General features: G+C 38.6%; 1 protein-coding gene across 1 annotated transcript in view; it reads left to right on the top strand.

The window, feature by feature from the left end:
• The first annotated feature begins 201 nt into the window (after positions 1–201).
• The window catches only part of LOC133616393 (insulin-like growth factor-binding protein 3), a 113,031-nt gene continuing 92,399 nt past the window's right edge, over positions 202–20,833 (top strand). Inside the window, exons 1-2 of the mRNA XM_061975586.2 lie at positions 202–617; positions 19,489–19,736. Of these exons, the coding sequence (XP_061831570.2) occupies positions 254–617; positions 19,489–19,736 (612 nt within the window). The 5' untranslated portion in view covers positions 202–253. The remainder of the gene's footprint in view (positions 618–19,488; positions 19,737–20,833) is intronic.

Below are 20,833 nucleotides of genomic sequence, written 5' to 3'. Positions count from 1 at the left end.
AATGATGATGATGATTGCACTGATATGTTAAACCCAAAAAATTATTAGGTGGGCTCTGTCCTCCGTCTCTCATATCAGGGATCAGTTTACATTATTCATACGGGGGAGGGTGTGACTTGTCGGCCCGTTTTGCTCCTGTATAAAAGGAGAAGTTGGCGTAAAAGAAAATACAGATGGAGGAGGCCTACCGGTCCCGGTGAGTCTCCGCGACCACTCCTCCCGTGTCCCGTCGTGAACCATCTCAACCGGCGCCATGCCCGCGCTTCTCGTGCTGCACCTCGCGGCCACGCTGGCTGTTTTAGCCCGGTCGGTCGCCGCCGTGGGACCGCTCGTCCGGTGCGAGCCGTGCGACGCCGTCGCGCTCCTGCAATGCAAGCCTCTGCCCAAGGACTGCGCCGTGCGGGCGAGGGAGCCCGGCTGCGGCTGCTGCGTGACTTGTGCCCTGGGCCCGGGGCAGGCGTGCGGCGTGTACACGGCGCGCTGCGGCTCGGGCACGACCTGCCGGCACCGGCCGGGGGAGAGCCGACCCCTGCAAGCTCTGCTGGAGGGACGGGGAGTGTGCACAAGCGAGGCGTCCAAAAAACTCAATGTCATTCTCGTTCCGGCGCAAAAACAAGGTAGGCACGAGTGTTGTAACGATACCAATATTTTGGTTCCGGTACAGGTATTAAAATTATTTCGGTACTTTTCTAAATCAAGGGGACCACAAAAAAAATCCATTATTGGCCTTATTTTAACAAAAATTTTTTAGGGTACATTAAACATATGTTTCTTATTGCAGTAAGTCCTTAAATTAAATAGTGAACATACAAGACAACTTGTCTTTTAGTACTAAGTAAACAAACAAAGGCTCCTAATTTAGCTGCTGACGTATGCAGTAACATTGTGTCATTTATCATTCTATTATTTTGTCAACATTATTAAGGACAAGTGGTAGACAATTAATTATTAATCTACTTGTTCATTTACTGTTAATATCTGCTTACTTCATGTTTCAACATGTTCTATCGACACTTCTGTTAAAACGTAATAATCACTTAATCTCTTGCTAGATACTTTACATTAGTTTTGGATGATATCATACATTTGGGTATCAATCTGATACCAAGTAGGTACAGGATCATATAATGGTCATATTCAAAGCCTTCATGTGTCCAGGGACATATATCCTGAGTTTATAAACATAATATACATTTTTTTAAAAACGAAAGAAGATGTTCTGATGCCAAAAAATATTGACGTAATCATAGTACTAGCTACTCGATACGTGCTTGTAGTTGATATCATTACAGTGGATGTTTGGCGTTTGTTTACATTTTGATGCCGGTGAGCTACGGTGTGTAGTGAAGCATGTTTAGCTATTCCTCGTCCTGCAGGGATGATACTTGTAAGAAATGTACTTTATTTGTCGCCATGGAGGCGAGGATTAGTGATTTAGAAGTAGCTAAAACACTGACGACAGCGGATGGACGTTAGCCGCTAGCTAGCTAGCCATGTTTTAAATCACCTCTTCCTGAGGGTGTTTCAGTGTTATAACTTCACCTTTATCGTTAGTTTTTATGCCAAAATGCGTCCGTTTTCCCTTTTCTGTCTACACACTGTGTCTGCTTGTGTGATTGTGTGCCGCCCAACATGCTCGTAAGCCAGCAATGACACGACGTGACTTCGACGCGGGTGCAGGACCGGTACTTTTCAGAGACGGTATCGTACCGAAAATGATTCATTAGTATCGCGGTACTTTACTATAGGGATGTCCCGATCCAGGTTTTTGCACTTCCGATCCGATACCAATATTGTTTTTGCACTTCCGATCCGATACCGATACTGACCGATACCGATACTGACCGATACTGGCCTATCCGAGCATGTATTAAAGTTTAAAGTTATTTAGCCTACTTAGTTGTCAGAATCATGTTGAAAAGGGTTTTATTACTCTTGATAACAACTAGCCAGCTGAATTAGGGGAGTTTGAATAATACACAATGGTTGGTAACAAGAAACTGACCTGTTTATTCAAGGATAAACACAAAAAAGACTAAATTGTACATGACAAACAGAAATGGCATCATTGAAACTAGGGCTGGGCGATATGGCCTTTTTTTAATATTGCGATATTTTAAGGCCATATTGCGATACACGATATATATCTCGATATTTTGCCTTAGCCTTGAATGAACACTTGATGCATATAATCACAGCAGTATGATGATTCTATGTGTTTTGATTGATTGATTGAGACTTTTATTAGTAGGTTGCACAGTGAAGTACATATTCTGTACAATTGACCACTAAATGGTAACACCTGAATACGTTTTTCAACTTGTTGTTGATTCATGATACAGATATATACTATCAGATATATACTATATTATCACACAAGATAATCACATTGAATTATTTACATTATTTATAATCCAGGGTGTGGAGGGGGGTGCCGGATGTAAGTGTCAAAAAGACAGCCAAAAGAGTTTGATATGAGAATAAATCTAAAGTTAAAATATAGGGTAGAAATGCACCCATTTGCAGGAAATGTAGTCTTGAATTTAAAACATTTTCTTTCAAGGCTTGCATGTCTACATTAAAACATTCTTCTTCATACTGCATTAATATATGCTACTTTTAAACTTTCATGCAGAGTAGGAAATCACAACTAAAAAAATCACAAATTTTTTCATACGGTGTTGATGTGGAAACTTTTGCCTCGGCATTTTGATGGTGTGGACGTGTGGCACCGAATGGAGCTAAGCGTCTCGACAGACATTACAATATTTGAACAATGATGACGAAAACTGTTTTCTCTGTCGTGTCCGTGTCTCGAAAATTGTTATGCGCTTATTTTTTTATTTGATTTTGTGCGTGGCATATAATTGCTATGCGCAGAGGACGTTTGAGCAGTGCGCAATTGCACAGGCGCGCACCTTAGAGAGAACGTTGGTCACACGGCTGCGCGAGCATCACAGCTAACGTTAGCCATGATGCTGCCTCTCTGCTGGGAGAGGACGTATACGTATGTGACGTATGACGTGACAGTATGTGACGTATGACGTCACATACTGATACCATATGTGACTTGTGTAAGAAGGTGTGCTTGCTGTCTGTGAGAGGGAGACACAGAAAAGAGTGAGAAGAGCCTGTCGTGTAATGCCAGCAGCTAAAAGCAACTGCGTGAGAATCCACAGACCTGTGGATGTGTTGAAGGTGTGCTGGAAAATGCTGAACGGAAATTAGGGAGCAGCAGAAAAGTGGAATGTATTATTTAAATAGGTGCGTTGGAAAACACGGAGCAGAGTTTTTTTTTAACTGGATCTGAATCGGCATTTTCCCATGCCTTGCCGATACGCATTTTTTGGCAAATATCGGCGGCCGATCCGATCCAAATATCGGATCGGGACATCCCTACTTTACTAATACCGGTATACCGTACAACCCTAGTCGGTAGGGCTGGGCGATACGGCCTTTTTTTAATATCTCAATATTTTTAGGCCATGTCATGATACACGATATATATCTCGATATTTTGCCTTATAATCACACCAGTATGATTTTATGTGTCTACATTAAAACATTCTTGTTTATACTGCATTAATATATGCTCATTTTAAACTTTCATGCAGAGAGGGAAATCACAACTAAGTCAATTGACCAAAACTGTATTTATTAAACAGTTATTAAGCAGTGGCACAAACATTCATGTCATTTCCAAAACAGAAAGTGCAAGATTGTCGAGACATTTAAAAACAAGCTATGAGTGCACTTTTGTGCATGATGTCACTAAGATGACATATCAAAACAACACTAAATTAAAGTGCACTTTTTGTACAGAACACCACTACAATAGTTTAAAACAAATAAAGTGCACTTTTGTGCATGATGTCACACAAGATATTTCAATAACTGTTAAATAAAAAGGAGCTGCATAACAGGAAATCAAATAGTTTTTGTCCTTCGCTATGTGGTAGGTTCCTGCGGACGTTATCTCCTTCTGTTGTTGACTATTTTTTCATACGGTGTTGATGTGGAAATGGTTGCCTCGGCATTTTGTACGTAGATGTTGACATGCGTAGTTTCAAGTACTCTTCATTCTCTAGCGGGTGACTTTTCAAATGATGCTACATATTAGCAGTAATGCTACTTTTTGTAGCAACGCCTTTGCCCCACACTTGACATATTACGGTTGTCTGTTTGACATATTCCCGCTTGAAGCCAAACCACCGCCAGGCGATGGACCCCCTTCTGTTTTTCTTGGGAATTAATTCTTCCTTCATTTGTTACCAGCTTCGCACCTTCTTTCTCTCGTATTACCACTCGCACCACAGCTATCGTTACCCATGCCGCTATCTCTCTGCTCCGCGAGGGCGTATATGTATGTGACGTATCTAAGAAGGTGCGCTTGTTTTACGTCTCTGTCAGAAGGAGAGACAACAAAGAGTGAGAAGAGCCTGAAGTGTAATGCCCGCAGCTAAAAGCAACTGCGTGAGAACGTATACTCGAATATCACGATATAGTCATTTTCAATATCGCACAGAGACAAACCCACGATATGTCGAGTATATCGATATATCGCGCAGCCCTACTAGTAGGCACCTGTGCGCTTTACGCAGCCCGTGTGGTTTGCCCATACGGTGTAGTGATTATGACTGTGATTTGGGGCCAATCTGAAGTGAAACAAAGAAACACAAAATAATAACAAAGAAAAAGCATTAGGTGTTTTATATGAATGCTAGGAAACATCGATTGTTTCTCAGACCCAAAATTGCCTTCTGGTTTGTGTTTGCACTCCGCCAGCGTATTGACATCGTCGGTGAGTGTTAAACTAGCTCCGCTTGACTTAATGTATGCGCGCAATACTGAGTCGCTACATTCAATTAAAGTTTAAATATGTTGATTAAGCAGATTTTATGTTTGGCGCACGCCCTTGAACGCTCATTCAACGTCAACCACTCCCCAACGCATGCGCTCACGCCAGCGCAAAGGCGCTGCTGAAAAAAATACACACGCTTGTACTTAGACTGCACAGTAGCTCAGTTACAAAGATAATGCAGGTATAAAGTAGACTAAAATGTACCGTAGTAGCAATACAAAATATAACATATAGAATAGAATAGAATGCCTTTTATTGTCACTATACACAGCAACTCCAGTATCAGTGCGACAGTCTACAAATATGCAAAACATTGGAAGGAAAGAAAAGAAAAATAGTGCAAAAGGAGGTAAGGTGCAGAGTCCAGTCCTGAGAACAAATGTTCTGAATGTTTTGTTTAAATATTAAATATTATACTATATACATATATACAGAAGCATTCAGACTGTGGGTGGAAAGTAAAAAATTGCACAGAGAGAGGTGCTAAACTATAAAATCAGTGCCTATGAGAGTTCACCGTGCATATATGTAATATTTACATATTGTATATACAGTACATGATATATACTGATATATTATATTATACTATATTTTTATATAATATATACAATATATAGCAATTACTATATACAATATTACAGTATATGTAACGGCTACAGCATAAAATAGAGAGTAGATCCAGCAGAAAATAGACAACATAAACAAAGCGAGGTAGCTAACATACAAACCCCGTTTCCATATGAGTTGGGAAATTGTGTTAGATGTAAATATAAACGGAATACAATGATTTGCAAATCATTTTCAACCCATATTCAGTTGAATATGCTACAAAGACAACATATTTGATGTTCAAACTGATAAAAAATGTTTGTTGTTGCAAATAATCATTAACTTTAGAATTTGATGCCAGCAACACGTGACAAAGAAGTTGGGAAAGGTGGCAATAAATACTGATAAAGTTGAGGAATGCTCATCAAACACTTGTTTGGAACATCCCACAGGTGAACAGGCAAATTTGGAACAGGTGGGTGCCATGATTGGGTACAAAAGTAAATTCCATGAAATGCTCAGTCATTCACAAACAAGGATGGGGCGAGGGTCACCACTTTGTCAACAAATGCGTGAACAAATTGTTGAACAGTTTAAGAAAAACCTTTCTCAACCAGCTATTGCAAGGAATTTAGGGATTTCACCATCTACGGTCCGTAATATCATCGAAGGGTTCAGAGAATCTGGAGAAATCACTGCACGTAAGCAGCTAAGCCCGTGACCTTCGATCCCTCAGGCTATACTGCATCAACAAGCGACATCAGTGTGTAAAGGATATCACCACATGGGCTCAGGAACACTTCAGAAACCCACTGTCAGTAACTACAGTTGGTCGCTACATCTGTAAGTGCAAGTTAAAACTCTCCAATGCAAGGCAAACACCGTTTATCAACAACACCCAGAAACGCCGTCGGCTTCGCTGGGCCTGAGCTCATCTAAGATGGACTGATACAAAGTGGAAAAGTGTTCTGTGGTCTGACGAGTCCACATTTCAAATGGTTTTTGGAAACGGTGGACGTTGTATCCTCCGGACCAAAGAGGAAAAGAACCATCCGGATTGTTATAGGCCCAAAGTTGAAAAAAAAAACAGCATCTGTGTAGGTATGGGGGTGTATTAGTGCCTAAGACATGGGTAACTTACACATCTGTGAAGGTGCCATTAATGCTGAAAGGTACATACAGGTTTTGGAGCCTAAAATACCACAACGGAGACCCCCGGACTGTTGAACAACTTAAGCTGTACATCAAGCAAGAACGGGAAAGAATTCCACCTGAGAAGCTTAAAAAATGTGTCTCCTCAGTTCCCAAACGTTTACTGAGTTTTGTTAAAAGGAAAGGCCATGTAACACAGTGGTGAACATGCCCTTTCCCAACTACTTTGGCACGTGTTGCAGCCATGAAATTCTAAGTTAATTATTATTTGCAAAACAAAAAAAAAAAGTTTATGAGTTTGAACATCAAATATCTTGTCTCTGTAGTGCATTCAATTGAATATGGGTTGAAAAGGATTTGCAAATCATTGTATTCCGTTTATATTTACATCCAACACAATTTCCCAACTCATATGGAAACGGGGTTTGTAAAAGCGGTCAAGTAATAGACAGATATCATCTATTGCTGTATGGCGAGTGATTATACAGCCGGGTGGAGTGCGGAATGAAGGAGTTCTTGAATCGAACACTGTGGGAACGAAGCTGAAGGAGCCTGTTGGAGTATGAGCTCCGCTGTCCCTCAATTGTCTGGTGCAGTGGGTGGGCAGGATTGTCCATGATGGCGAGCAGTGTGTCCAGTGTCCTCCTGTCCCTCGCTGACACAAACGCCTCCAACTGCGTGCCAATAGTTTGTCCGGCTTTCCGGATCAGTTTGTCAATCCGGTTTAAGTCCCTTTTGCTGGTGCTGCTCCCCAAACAAACCACTGCAAAGTACAGAGCACTGGCCACAACAGACTGATAAAAGATCTCCAACAGCTTGCTGCACACATTAAAAGACTTAGACTTAGACTTCCTTTTATTGTCACTCAAATTTGAACTTTACAGTACAGACAAGAACGACATTTCGTTGCATTAGCTCGTTGTAGTGCAGGATAAAAGAGCAATTAGGTGCAGATATAAATAAATAGGCTACTGTACAGATTAAAGGCCTACTGAAACCCACTACTACCGACCACGCAGTCTGATAGTTTATATATCTATGATGAAATCTTAACATTGCAACACATGCCAATACGGCTTACTAAAGTGCAATTTTAAATTTCGCGCAAAATATCCTGCTGAAAACGTCTCGGTATGATGACGCCTGCGTGTGACGTCACGGATTGTAGAGGAAATTTTTGGGACAGCATGGTGGCCAGCTATTAAGTCGTCTATTTTCATCGCAAAATTCCACAGTATTCTGGACATCTGTGTTGGGGAATCTTTTGCAATTTGTTCAATGAACAATGAGCAATGGAGACAGCAAAGAAGAAAGCTGTAGGTGGGAAGCGGTGTATTGCGGCAGGTGTTGTGCCGTATAATGCACCCCCGCCGTAGAATGCACCCCTTGACTGTTATGCCGGATAACACAGCCGGTGTTTCATTGTTTACATTCCTGGAAGATGACAGTCAAGCTTTACCATTGACCTGTGGAGAACTGGGACAACAGAGACTCTTACCAGGAGGACTTTGAGTTGGATGCGCAGACGCGGTACCGTGAGTACGCATGCAGCTGCGGCTTCCAAACATTTGATCGCTTGCCCGTACGTGCGTGTCGCTATGTGCATGTCACGTACATAACTTTGGGGAAATATATGTGCTGTATGAACTTTGGGGAGGTGAACGGTACTTTGGGCTGTGGGATTGAGTGTGTTATGCAGGTGTTTGAGTTGTATTGGCGAGTTATATGGACGGGAGGGGGGAGGTGTTTGTTATGCGGGATTAATTTGTGGCATATTAAATATAAGCCTGGTTGTGTTGTGGCTAATAGAGTATATATATGTCTTGTGTTTATTTACTGTTTTAGTCATTTATCAGGCCCCACCCGCCTCTCACAACATCTTCTGAATCGCTCCCACTGCCCTCTAGTCCTTCACTCTCACTTTCCTCATCCACAAATCTTTCATCCTCGCTCAAATTAATGGGGAAATCGTCGCATTCTCGGTCTGAATCGCTCTCGCTGCTGGTGGCCATGATTGTAAACAATGTGCGGATGTGAGGAGCTCCACAACCTGTGACGTCACGCTACTCGTCTGCTACTTCCTGTACAGGCAAGGCTTTTTTATCAGCGACCAAAAGTTGGAACTTTATCGTCGATGTTCTCTACTAAATCCTTTCAGCAAAAACATGGCAATATCGCGAAATGATCAAGTATGACACATAGAATGGACCTGCTATCCCCGTTTAAATAAGAAAATCGCATTTCAGTAGGCCTTTAATATATTGCAATTTTGCATATGCATCCACGTTTATGGATGTATGTTATATTGTCTTTATATTCCAGCGAGTTAATCCGTTTTGGGGGGGAATTGAGGGGATTATTATGATGCGTTCAAGAAACACACAGCGTAAATTATCAATAACAAACACTCCCTATATCCACAATTACCGTATTTTTCGGAGTATAAGTCACGCCGGTGTATAAGTCGCACCGGCCGAAAATGCATTATAAAGAAGAAATAAAACATATATAAGTCGCACTGGAGTATAAATCGCATTTTTTGGGGAAATGTATTTGATAAAACCCAACACCAAGAATAGACATTTGAAAGGTAATTTAAAATAAATAAAGAATAGTGAACAACAGGCTGAATAAGTGTACGTTATATGACACATAAATAACCAACTGAGAATGTGCCTGGTATGTTAACGAAACTTAATATGGTAAGAGTCATTCAAACAATCTGTCACTCCTAATCGCTAAATCCGATGAAATCTTATACGTCTAGTCTCTTACGTGAATGAGCTAAATAATATTCTTTGATATTTTACGGTAATGTGTTAATAATGTCACACATAAGTCGCTCCTGAGTATAAGTCGCACCCCCGGCCAAACTATGAAAAAAACTGCGACTTACAGTCCGAAAAATACAGTAACCCGTTTTCTTAATCCGTCTTTGTACAAAGTTAGTCCCACAGTATTTGGTGTGAATGGACACATGTTGCTCAAAGTGGTGAGATGGCACACATGCCACCTCTGTGTTAGTACACACGGTTGTGTGTTTGAGGCACTGCTGACGTCAAGCGTGCAAGCCTCTGTGCATTTCTTTTCCTCGGTTATTTGGTTTGGCTGAAATAAATTTGCACCTGGCAGTCACGATGTCACACAAACTGACACGCTACATTCGGGACATTCAACTAAATTGTTGTGGGCGCCACATTTCTAGAACAAATTTCTCCCATCACTTACTTTGTATATTCCGGAGAACCACCATCCTTTACAGGATATATTTGATACTGGTCTATCAATCAATCAATCAGAGTTTATTTATATAGTCCTTAATCACAAATGTCTCAAATGGCTGAAAACCGAAACCATTTTTCCGACTGAAAACGATGTTAAGCCAATTAATACCTTCCTGACTGAGACCCAACATTATATTTTATGCCTGATAACTATAGTTTTACAATGGAAAATGTCTGAAAAAGACAAATGAAATTGATAATTGAACATTTAACATCACTTTTACCTTAACTCAGGGGTCGGTAACCCAAAATGTTGAAAGAGCCATATAGGACCAATAATAACAATTTGTCTGGAGCTGCAAAAAATGAAAAACCTTATATAAGTCTTATAATGAAGGCAACACATGATGTAAGTGTCGACATTAGCTGTATTAGCCTACTATCAAAGGCTGACGCAAATTTTCGTTGACAGAAATGTTGTATTTTAATTATTATTCTACAAATTTTTGCAACATTGGAAATCATTAGTAAAATGGAGGCTTCTCACAAGATGAGATAACTTCTGCAAATTAATGGCTTAGAATGGCCAAAGGTATAGATGTGTGTGTCCAGGTTTAAGGAAACGACAGGCTGTCTTCTTCTAATGGATTTATTACAATCTTTGCAAGCTGGGTAACGTTTGCTGTGGTCCGGAAAAACATGGCACACAAATAACTATGAGAAATGCAGGCAATATTACATACAGATAAAGTGTCATGAGACATACAAATATAAATTAAATACACAGAGGACATAAGTAAAGAAAATGAAATGAGCTCAAATATACCTACAAACGAAGCATAATTATGCAATACGTACATACAGCTAACCTAAATAGCATGTTAGCATCGATTAGCTTGCACTCATGGATTGACCAAATATGCCTGATAAGCACTCCAGCAAATCAATAACATCAACAAAGCGCATCTTTGTGCATTCACGCACAGCATAAAAAGTTTGGTGGACAAAATGAGACAAAAAAGGAGTGGCATAAAACATGTCCTCTTGTGGCATCGTCGGAGAAAGTTGTACATGTAAACAGACTACGATGAGTTCAGGTATCGCTGAAATTAGTAGGACGAAACGGTGCTTCCCATATACTCTCATCAGTGAAGCATGTATAACATAAACAGTGGGATTTCTAACAATTTGTGTCATGTTTGTCCTCCTACAGAAAATATATTAAAACAAATAAAAAAAAATTTTCTTCATCTTTTTTCCATTTTCACACATCTCTGAAAGAGTTTCAGAGAGCCACTAAGGCGCTGACCCCCCGCCTTAACTGAAGACTATGGTGGGTGATGAGATGAAAGGGTAGAGGGGAGGCAGGGAGGAAAGGAGGGTTGACCCTTATGAACACTACCTATGTACTTTTGGCAAACTGCCTGGTTGTCTATCAATCAATCAATCAAAGTTTATTTATATAGCCCTTAATCACAAGTGTCTCAAAGGGCTGCACAAGCCATAATGACATCCTCGGCTCAGATCCCACATCAGGGCAAGAAAACCCAATGGGCACAACGAGAAACCTTGGAAGGTTCATTTGGATATTTTTTTTCATTTTGGATATTTTCAAATGAACTCAGAGGATTTGGACCCCTGGCAGCCAGTGGAACTACATAAGTCCATCTGTGTGCAATCACTCGGCCTAATTTCACAGCAGAAAGTAATCTTGTGAAGGATATCAAACATGGGGTCAGAATTGGAATTTGTCTTGTCTGTTGTGATGAAGACCATCCTTTGTCGTTTGACCACAAATAATGCTGTGGTTGATGTCTCATGTTGTTTGCATCTCATGCTGTCCATGTCCCTAGTTTTTGGCCATCAAATTGTGGAGCTCCACCACATCCTACAAAACCCAAAATGTTGGCACGTTGTGTAAATCGTAAATAAAAACAGAATACAATGATTTGCAAATCCTTTTCAACTTATATTCATTGAATAGACTGCAAAGGCAAGATTATTATTGTTTGAACTGAGAAACTTCATTTTTTTTTTGCAAATAATCATTAACTTCATTGCAAAAAAGTTGGCACAGGGGCATTTTTACCACTGTGTTACATGGCCTTTCCTTTTAACAACACTCAGTAAACATTTGGGAACTGAAGAGATAAATGTTTGAAACTTTTCAGGTGGAATTCTTTCCTATTGCTTGATGTACAGCTTAAGTTGTTCAACAGTCCATGGTCTCCGTTGTGGTATTTTAGGCTTCATAATGCGCCACACATTTTCAATGGGAGACAGGGCTGGACTACAGGCAGGCCAGTCTAGTACTATTTTACTACGAAGCTACGCTGTTGTAACACGTGCAAATGTGGCATGGCATTGTCTTGCTGATATAAGCAGGGGCGTCCATGATAACGTTGCTTGGATGGCAAAATATGTTGCTCCAAAACCTTTCAGCATTAATGGTGCCTTCACAGATGTGTAAGTTACCCATGCCTTGGGCACTAGTACACCCCCATACCATCACATATGCTGGCTTTTGAACTTTGCGCCTATAACAATCCGGATGGTTCTTTTCCTCTTTGATCCGGAGGACACGACATCCATTGTTCCAAAACAATTTGAAATGTGGACTCGTCAGACCACTGAACACATTTCCATTTTGCATCAGTCCATCTTAGATGAGTTCGGGCCCAGCAAAGCCAGAGGCGTTTCTGGGTGTTGTTGATAAATGACTTTGGCTTCGCATAGTAGAGTTTTAACTTGCACTTACAGATGTAGCGACAAACTGTAGTTACTGACAGTGGTTTTCTGAAGTGTTCCTGAGCCCATGTGGTGATATCCTTTACACACTGATGTTGGTTTTTGATGCAGTACCGCCTGAGAGGTCAAAGGTCCATAATATCATCGCTTATGTGCAGTGATTTCTCCAGATTCTCTGAACCTTTTGATGATATTACGGACAGTAGATGGTGAAATCCCTAAATTCCTTGCAATAGTTTGTTGAGAAATGTTGTTCTTAAACTGTTCGACAATTTGCTCTCGCATTTGTTCACAAAGTGGTGACCCTCGCCCCATCTTTGTTTGTGAATGACTGAGCATTTCATGGAAGCTGAAACAAAGTGTACCAGTTGAAACATTAAGTATCTTGTCTTTGCAGTCTATTCAATTGAATATATGTTGAAAAGGATTTGCAAATCATTGTATTCTGTTTTATTTACAATTTACACAATGTGCAACTTTACTGGTTTTGGGTTTTGTAAGTTGATCAGGTGGTCAACAGAAATGGTGGGCTTCCAGTGGTGATGTAATGGTACGCCATATCAAATTTTGTACGTACCTCGTTTTAAGGTTACGTATCAATTCATTTCTGGTATAATATGTTTTATGTAGCTTTGCGTTCTTGGTAAAAAAGCAAGTTGTTGTGTTAGTCACAGAAGTTTAGCCTTTTCTTTACCTCATCTGGGATTGACTGATGAACCCAGCCAATCTTTATTGCAGCTGTGTCCCGGTATTTATTTGTTTAAATGCTACCATGGCAAGCGACTGTACTCACGTAAAATATTCCTTAAAAAGGGATGCATGCTCAGAGATGCACAATTATGTTACAAGAGCGTGTAAATGCAGGGAGTGCATGCAATTCAGTAGAATGCATGTCTAGCCAGAACACTAGAGAGGGAATTAGAGCGACACGCTGCAATGAACGCGTGCGGCTAATTTGCCACCACAGCTTCTAAGTTACTAATCTTCCCCTCCATGTTGACAAATAGGCTCAGTTTCTTACAAATAGCATTATCACTGAAGGACTAGAGGACAAAGACTTGCTAAGCATGGTACTCACAGAGCAGGACGAGTGGGGGTAGGGTTAGGCCATATACCATATAAGTGATATAAATCTTAAATTATAAAATGTATTTGAAATGTATTTTATATATATATATATATATATATATATATATATATATATATATATATATATATATATATATATATATATATATATATATACATATATATATATATATATTAGGGCTGCAACAACTAATTGATTAAATCGATTAAAATCGATTATAAAAATAATTGGCGATTAATTTAGTCATCGATTCGTTGGATCTATGCTATGCGCACGCGCAGAGGCTAGGTTTTTTTTTTAACCTTTATTTATAAACTACAACATTTACAAACAGCTGAGAAACAATAATCAAAATAATAGGGGTGTAACAGTACGTGTATTTTTTATCGAACCGTTTCGGTACGGGGGTTTCGTTTCGGTGCGGAAGTGTACCGAACGAGTTTCCACACGGACATATTAAGTAGCGTACTGCACGTTGTGTAAACAATACTCAAAATGCCGGACATTTGAGGCATTTATGAAACTTCGCCCTGACAGCTCCGCAAAAGAGGACATGTCCGGTGAAAAGAGGACGTATGGTCAGTCTATCGTAGTCCGTTAGCTGCTAGCATGCTAGCAAAAGAGGACTAGCAGCGATCGGTTTCACCGGACGTGAAACCGGTCACTGCTAGTATGCTAGCAGCGACCGGGCTACGATAGACTGACCATACGTTCTCTTTTCACCGAACATGTCCACTTTTGTGGAGCTGTCAGGGCGGAGTTTCATAAATGCCTCAAATGTCCGGCATTTTGAGTTAGGGCTGCGTGTATTTTCAATGTACGTTCAGGGTTAAGAAGGTTAAAAACACAACAAATTGTGCGCGCAGCAGCATTCGTGAGGGAGGGGCAGAGACAGAGAGAGCGAGAGAGTTGTGATAAACGCGCATGATTCGCCAGGCTCTGCTTTTTATCGATACATTTATCACATTTAATTTTTTATTATCTATAGCAGGGGTGTCAAAAGTGTGCATTTTTGTAACATTTTCCTTGTTTTATTTGGCAAATTGAAAGAACATGGCGCCAGTATGCTGTATTTTTTCAATAAAATACTGGAAAGGATAGAAATGTAGTTTGTCTCTTTTATCCGATTATTAATCAAATTAATCGTTAGTTGCAGCCCTAATATATATATATATATATATATATATATATATATATATATATATATATATATATATATATATATATATATATGTATACATATATATATATATATATATATATATATATATATATATATATATATATATATATACATATATATACATATACATATATATATGTGTATATATATATATATATATATATATATATATATATATATATATAAGAATGAAAAATATTTTAAAAACAAATGATATAAATCTGGCCGACGATAGAGAGTTTAATACTATCGTTATTTTGTGATAATGCATGTTAATGACTAAGGTTTCGAATAACGGCGTTATATGATAACGGTGTCACTAACGTTGTTACTTTTACTTGTAACGAGTAATCTAATTATTTATATTTATGTACAGTACATGCCAAACGTCTGAACACACTTTCTCCTCATTCAATGGGTTTTCTTTATTTTCATGACTATTTACATTGTAGATTGTCACTGAAGGCATCAAAACTATGAATGAACACATGTGGAGTTATGTACTTTACAAAAAAAGGTGAAATAACTGAAAACATGTTTTATATTCTAGTTTCTTCAAAATAGCCACCCTTTGCTCTGATTACTGCTTTGCACACTCTTGGCATTCTCTCAATGAGCTTCAAGCACACCTGTGACGTGAAAACCATTTCAGGTGACTACCTCTTGAAGCTCATTGAGAAAAGGCCAAGAGTTAATTGTATTTGTATTTGTATTAGCTTTAGGTGTTGTTTGCTAATAATAGCAATTTAGATAGCTCACGTTAGCTGTCACTTAATGTATATTCTATTATAACAAAACATGCCTGCAAATTGTTTGTTGCTTCTCTTGGACTACTTTTGTATGAGTGCACATGCTCCCTGTGCGTACGTGTTTACGGGACCGGGTGAGTGACAGCCGTAAACACCAATTATTATTATGTTATTTGGAAAAATATGGACAATTGTTAAGAAAATGTGTTCGACGAAACCACTAATGGTAACATAAGATAGCCGGTGGTGTTCTTGTTATATGTTTTGCTTGGAAAAATGTTACTGTGAGGACGTTGCAAACAGCCCCTTTAACTAGTGCAAACAAAATCCAGTGTAAATATTCAACAGAGCAGCCGTAACTGCCCGTAAACTGCGAGTCTGAGCTATCAAACACAGCTGAGCTAACGCTGCTCTGTCTGGACGCTAACATCAGATGTTACTTTGAAACAGGCACTGCCTTTTAAAGACACATACACACACAACGTATCAAAAGCATATGCCAGATATTTGAAATTATTTCAAAGTAACACAATTATTGCTTCTTCTAATTACATTTATGAAATAATAATTCCATTAATAATTAAATAACTTTTTTGGGAAAGTAACGCATATCTATAATTAATTACTGTTTAAAATACATTTTTCAATCCATGTTAATGACGCTTTCTAGCTGTGTCCTGCAAATTTGACAGCGACAAGCGAACAAACGCGTCCTCAACAATACTGCCATTCTCATTGGCCAGCCAGTGGCTGACGTCCCTCCACATTGTGAAGCTGCTTCTGAATCACTAATAGTCGTCTCCATGGCACCAAAAAAATTATGTGTTTTACAAATATCATCACTGGAGGATGAGAAATAGCTAAACATGCTACACTGTATAGGGATATGCGAACCCAAGGGTCGGCAACCCAAAATGTTGAAAAAGCCGTATTGGACTAAACAATACAAAAAAGTCTTGAGCCGCAAAAATTAAAAGCCTTACAGAAGTGATATAATGAAGGCAATACATGATGCAAGTGTCTATATTAGCTATATTAGCCTACTATCAAAACGACTATGTGTTGCAGGCTAAAGCAAATCTTCGTTGACAGAAATGTTGAAATTTAATATTAATTCTACATATTTTTACAACTTTGGAAAACATTAGTAAAACGGAGGCTTTTCAGAGGGTGAGATAACTCCTGGAAGTTACTGTCTTAGAATGGCCAAAGGTATAGATGTGTGTATCCAAGTTAGAGAAAACATCAGGATGGATTTATTACAATCTTTGGCAAGCTGGGTAACATTTGCAACATGGCACACAAATACAGATGTACAGATAATGTGTTATGAGACATGCAAATATAAATTAAATACACAGAAGACATAAGTAGAGGAAATTAAATGAGCTCAAATATACCTACAAACGAGGCATAAGGATGCAATATGTACATACAGCGAGCCGAAATAGCATGTTAGCACTGGTTAGCTTGCAGTTATGGACCGACCAAATATGCCTGATTAGCACTCCACACAAGTCCATAACATCAACAAAGGTCTTGTTTGTGCATTCACGCACAGTATAAAACATTTGGTGGACAAAATGAGACAAAGAAGGAGTGGCATAAAACATGTCCTTCTGTGGCTGTCGGTGAAAGTTGTACATGTGTGTGTGTCCATATATATATATATATATATATATATATATATATATATATATATATATATATATATATATATATATATATATAAATATATATATATATCTATATATATATATACATATATATATATATATATATATATATATATATATATATATATATATATATATATATATATATATATATATATATATATATATGTATATATATATATATATATATATATATATATATATCCAGGTAAATTATATTGTTGATGGAGTACATATCTGCAGTACTGATTTTTTTTTTTTTTACATAGGTTACTATTTGACTTTATTAAATGTTGGGATATATTTGGTGCTTTGCAAAGCCGGACCGCAGCAGGAGGGGATAGAAAGATGTTATGCTTGGTATTTTTAACACACCCCTTATGGTTGAGGAATTCACATTAGTCGCATAATTTTGGTCTTGACCTCAGTATGTATGATGAGATTATTGCAGATCTTCAAGATGCAACCTTTTAATCAAATTTGAATAATAGGATATTGAGACTGATTTGGTGGATTTAAAGGCCTACTGAAACCCACTACTACCGACCACGCAGTCTGATAGTTTATATATCAATGATGAAATCTTAACATTGCAACACATGCCAATACGGCGGGGTTAGCTTACTAAAGTGCAATTTTAAATTTTGCGCGAAATATCCTGCTGAAAACGTCTCTGTATGATGACGTCAGCGCGTGACGTCACGGATTGTAGAAGACATTTTGGGACAGCATGGTGGCCAGCTATTAAGTCGTCTGTTTTCATCGCAAAATTCCACAGTATTCTGGACATCTGTGTTGGTGAATCTTTTGCAATTTGTTCAATGAACAATGGAAACAGCAAAGAAGAAAGCTGTAGGTGGGAAGCGGTGTATTACGGCCGGCTGCAGCAACACAAACACAGCCGGTGTTTCATTGTTTACATTCCCGGAAGATGACAGTCAAGCTTTACCATTGGCCTGTGGAGAACTGGGACAACAGAGACTCTTACCAGGAGGACTTTGAGTTGGATGTGCAGACATGGTACCGTGAGTAGGCATGCAGCTGCGGCTTCCAAACATTTGCTCGCTTGCCCGTACGTGCGTGCCGCTATGTGCATGTCACGTACGTAACTTTGGGGACTTTGGGGAAATATATGTGCTGTATGAACTTTGGGGAGGTGAACGGTACTTTGGTCTGTGGGATTGAGTGTGTTGTGCAGGTGTTTGAGTTGTATTGGCGGGTTATATAGATGGGAGGGGGGAGGTGTTTGTTATGCGGGATTCATTTGTGGCATATTAAATATAAAGCCTGGTTGTGTTGTGGCTAATAGAGTATATATATGTCTTGTGTTTATTTACTGTTTTAGTCATTCCCAGCTGAATATCAGGTCCCACCCGCCTCTCACAGCATCTTCCCTATCTGAATCGCTCACACTGCCCTCTAGTCCTTTACTTTCACTTTCCTCATCCACAAATCTTTCATCCTCGCTCAAATTAATGGGGAAATCGTCACTTTCTCGGTCCGAATCGCTCTCGCTGCTGGTGGCCATGATTGTAAACAATGTGCAGATGTGAGGAGCTCCACAACCTGTGACGTCACGCTACTCGTCTGCTACTTCCGGTAGAGGCAAGGCTTTTTTATCAGCGACCAAAAGTTGAGAACTTTATCGTCGATGTTCTCTACTAAATCATTTCAGCAAAATTATGGCAATATCGCGAAATGATCAAGTATGACACATAGAATGGACCTGCTATCCCCGTTTAAATAAGAACATCGCATTTCAGTAGGCCTTTAAAGATTTATTTTTTATTTATAAATTAAATTGTAAATGGGTATTTGGTGGGTAGATTTTGAAATGTATTGTATTGTAGTTTGTATATTTTATGATGATGTATATTTTAATTGTGAGTCCCTGTCCATAAACTGTGTGCTTCTAAGGATGACTTTTTTGCAGAACGGACTCTGATATTAACAAAAGAAACAAGTGATGCAATATAAAACTATGCCTTATCTGTAAATAAATAAATAAATAAATAAATAAAAAGAAGACAGCAGAGGAAATATATATAAATATATCGACACCTGGAATACTTTCAGTATATACTCCAATACAATAGTGTATACTTTCCGTATATACTCCAATACTGCTTTAAAATGTTTTATAATGTTGCATTCGAATCACAATGAACCTTTTCTCTAAACCCGAAAATCAACAAAGCAGACATCCAATATTATATGATAGTATTGTACTAACCCATTTATGTTGTACTTCTGCAGAACATGGCCACAATCAGGAGGAAGGCTGCGTTAACAAGACGGCCACAGTGACCATGTTTCCTGGTTTATCAACTGTCAAAGCGGGGCAGAGTAAAGGGGTAATGGACACCAGACCCCCGTTACACAACAAGCTGATCAAGAAAGATCATCACAGGAAGACTCACAGCTACAAGGTGGAGTCCGTGTCAGAGGGAGCCAATATGGATATGTACAACTTTTCAGTGGAGAACAAAAGAGAGATGGAGTATGTAAGTCAAATCTAATTTTTGTAGACATCTTCAAACACACATTAACATTTAACACAACCTGCTGTGGTGTAAAACTAGTCATCATAGTTAGGATTTATGTTAGTTTCAATTCAGATTCATCACAGTTATCTTGCAATACATGAACACATTTGGATACATAAAGTATTGTGGCTGTGTGATAGCAGTGTATGTGTATGATCAAAACATGAAATACATCAAATGTTATATGACCAATAAAGTATAATATAGAAATAGACCATAACAAAAAACAAATAAGCTACTACACTGAACAAATTTGTATTTTCGGAGCCAATCTTGTATTTAATGTTCCTAAAAGTTCTTAAAATATTAGTTTTTGTGTGTTGCTTGGTGATTTATTGAAATATGTATTAATGTCCCTTTGTGTCGTTATTTATTTGAGGTTTACAATTCTTAGACTGTCAGTGGATTTTGGAGTGGAGCTAACGATATCGACACAAACGCATGTACACACACACACACACGCACACACATATTCTTGTATTTAATACCTTCTTGAGACCTCCGAAAAACGCCCAACTCTTTAGGACCAAAGTCTCTAGATATATAAAGATTTGTATTTACAACATTAATAATATATACATAAAAAATATAAGCTTTTAGTATTTAAACATTTTAATTTTTTTAATTGGTTATTAATCTTCATTATTTACTTCACGTTATTACAGTATGTATCTATATACATATTTATTTATTTAAAAAAAAAAAAGTTTGGCCAAAGGGGGCGCATTTCATTTTCTTACACACACTTGTTATTACATATGCTGGCCAGAAGGGAAGCATTTCAAATTTTTACACACACTTGTTATTTCATATGTTAACCAGAGGGGGAGCACTTTTAAAACCGACACACAGTCAATTTGAAAAATCCCTCCTTTTTGGGACCACCCTAATTTTGATATATTTCACCACCAGGGGTGCAAATGAGACATTCTTTACCAGATGCAATGGTTTTTCCGTATTGGGACCATGATTTCGGTCCTAACTTGTTAAACGGTCCTCATATAGAAGATACTTTTCCTTGTTGATGTCTCAAGAAGGGTAGGAATACAAGAACA

The sequence above is a fragment of the Nerophis lumbriciformis genome, linkage group LG14 (genome assembly GCF_033978685.3).
Source record: "Nerophis lumbriciformis linkage group LG14, RoL_Nlum_v2.1, whole genome shotgun sequence".
In the NCBI taxonomy this organism is placed as follows: domain Eukaryota; kingdom Metazoa; phylum Chordata; class Actinopteri; order Syngnathiformes; family Syngnathidae; genus Nerophis; species Nerophis lumbriciformis.
Note: the sequence above shows the minus strand (reverse complement) of the source record. Positions and strands in the feature narration are given on the sequence as shown.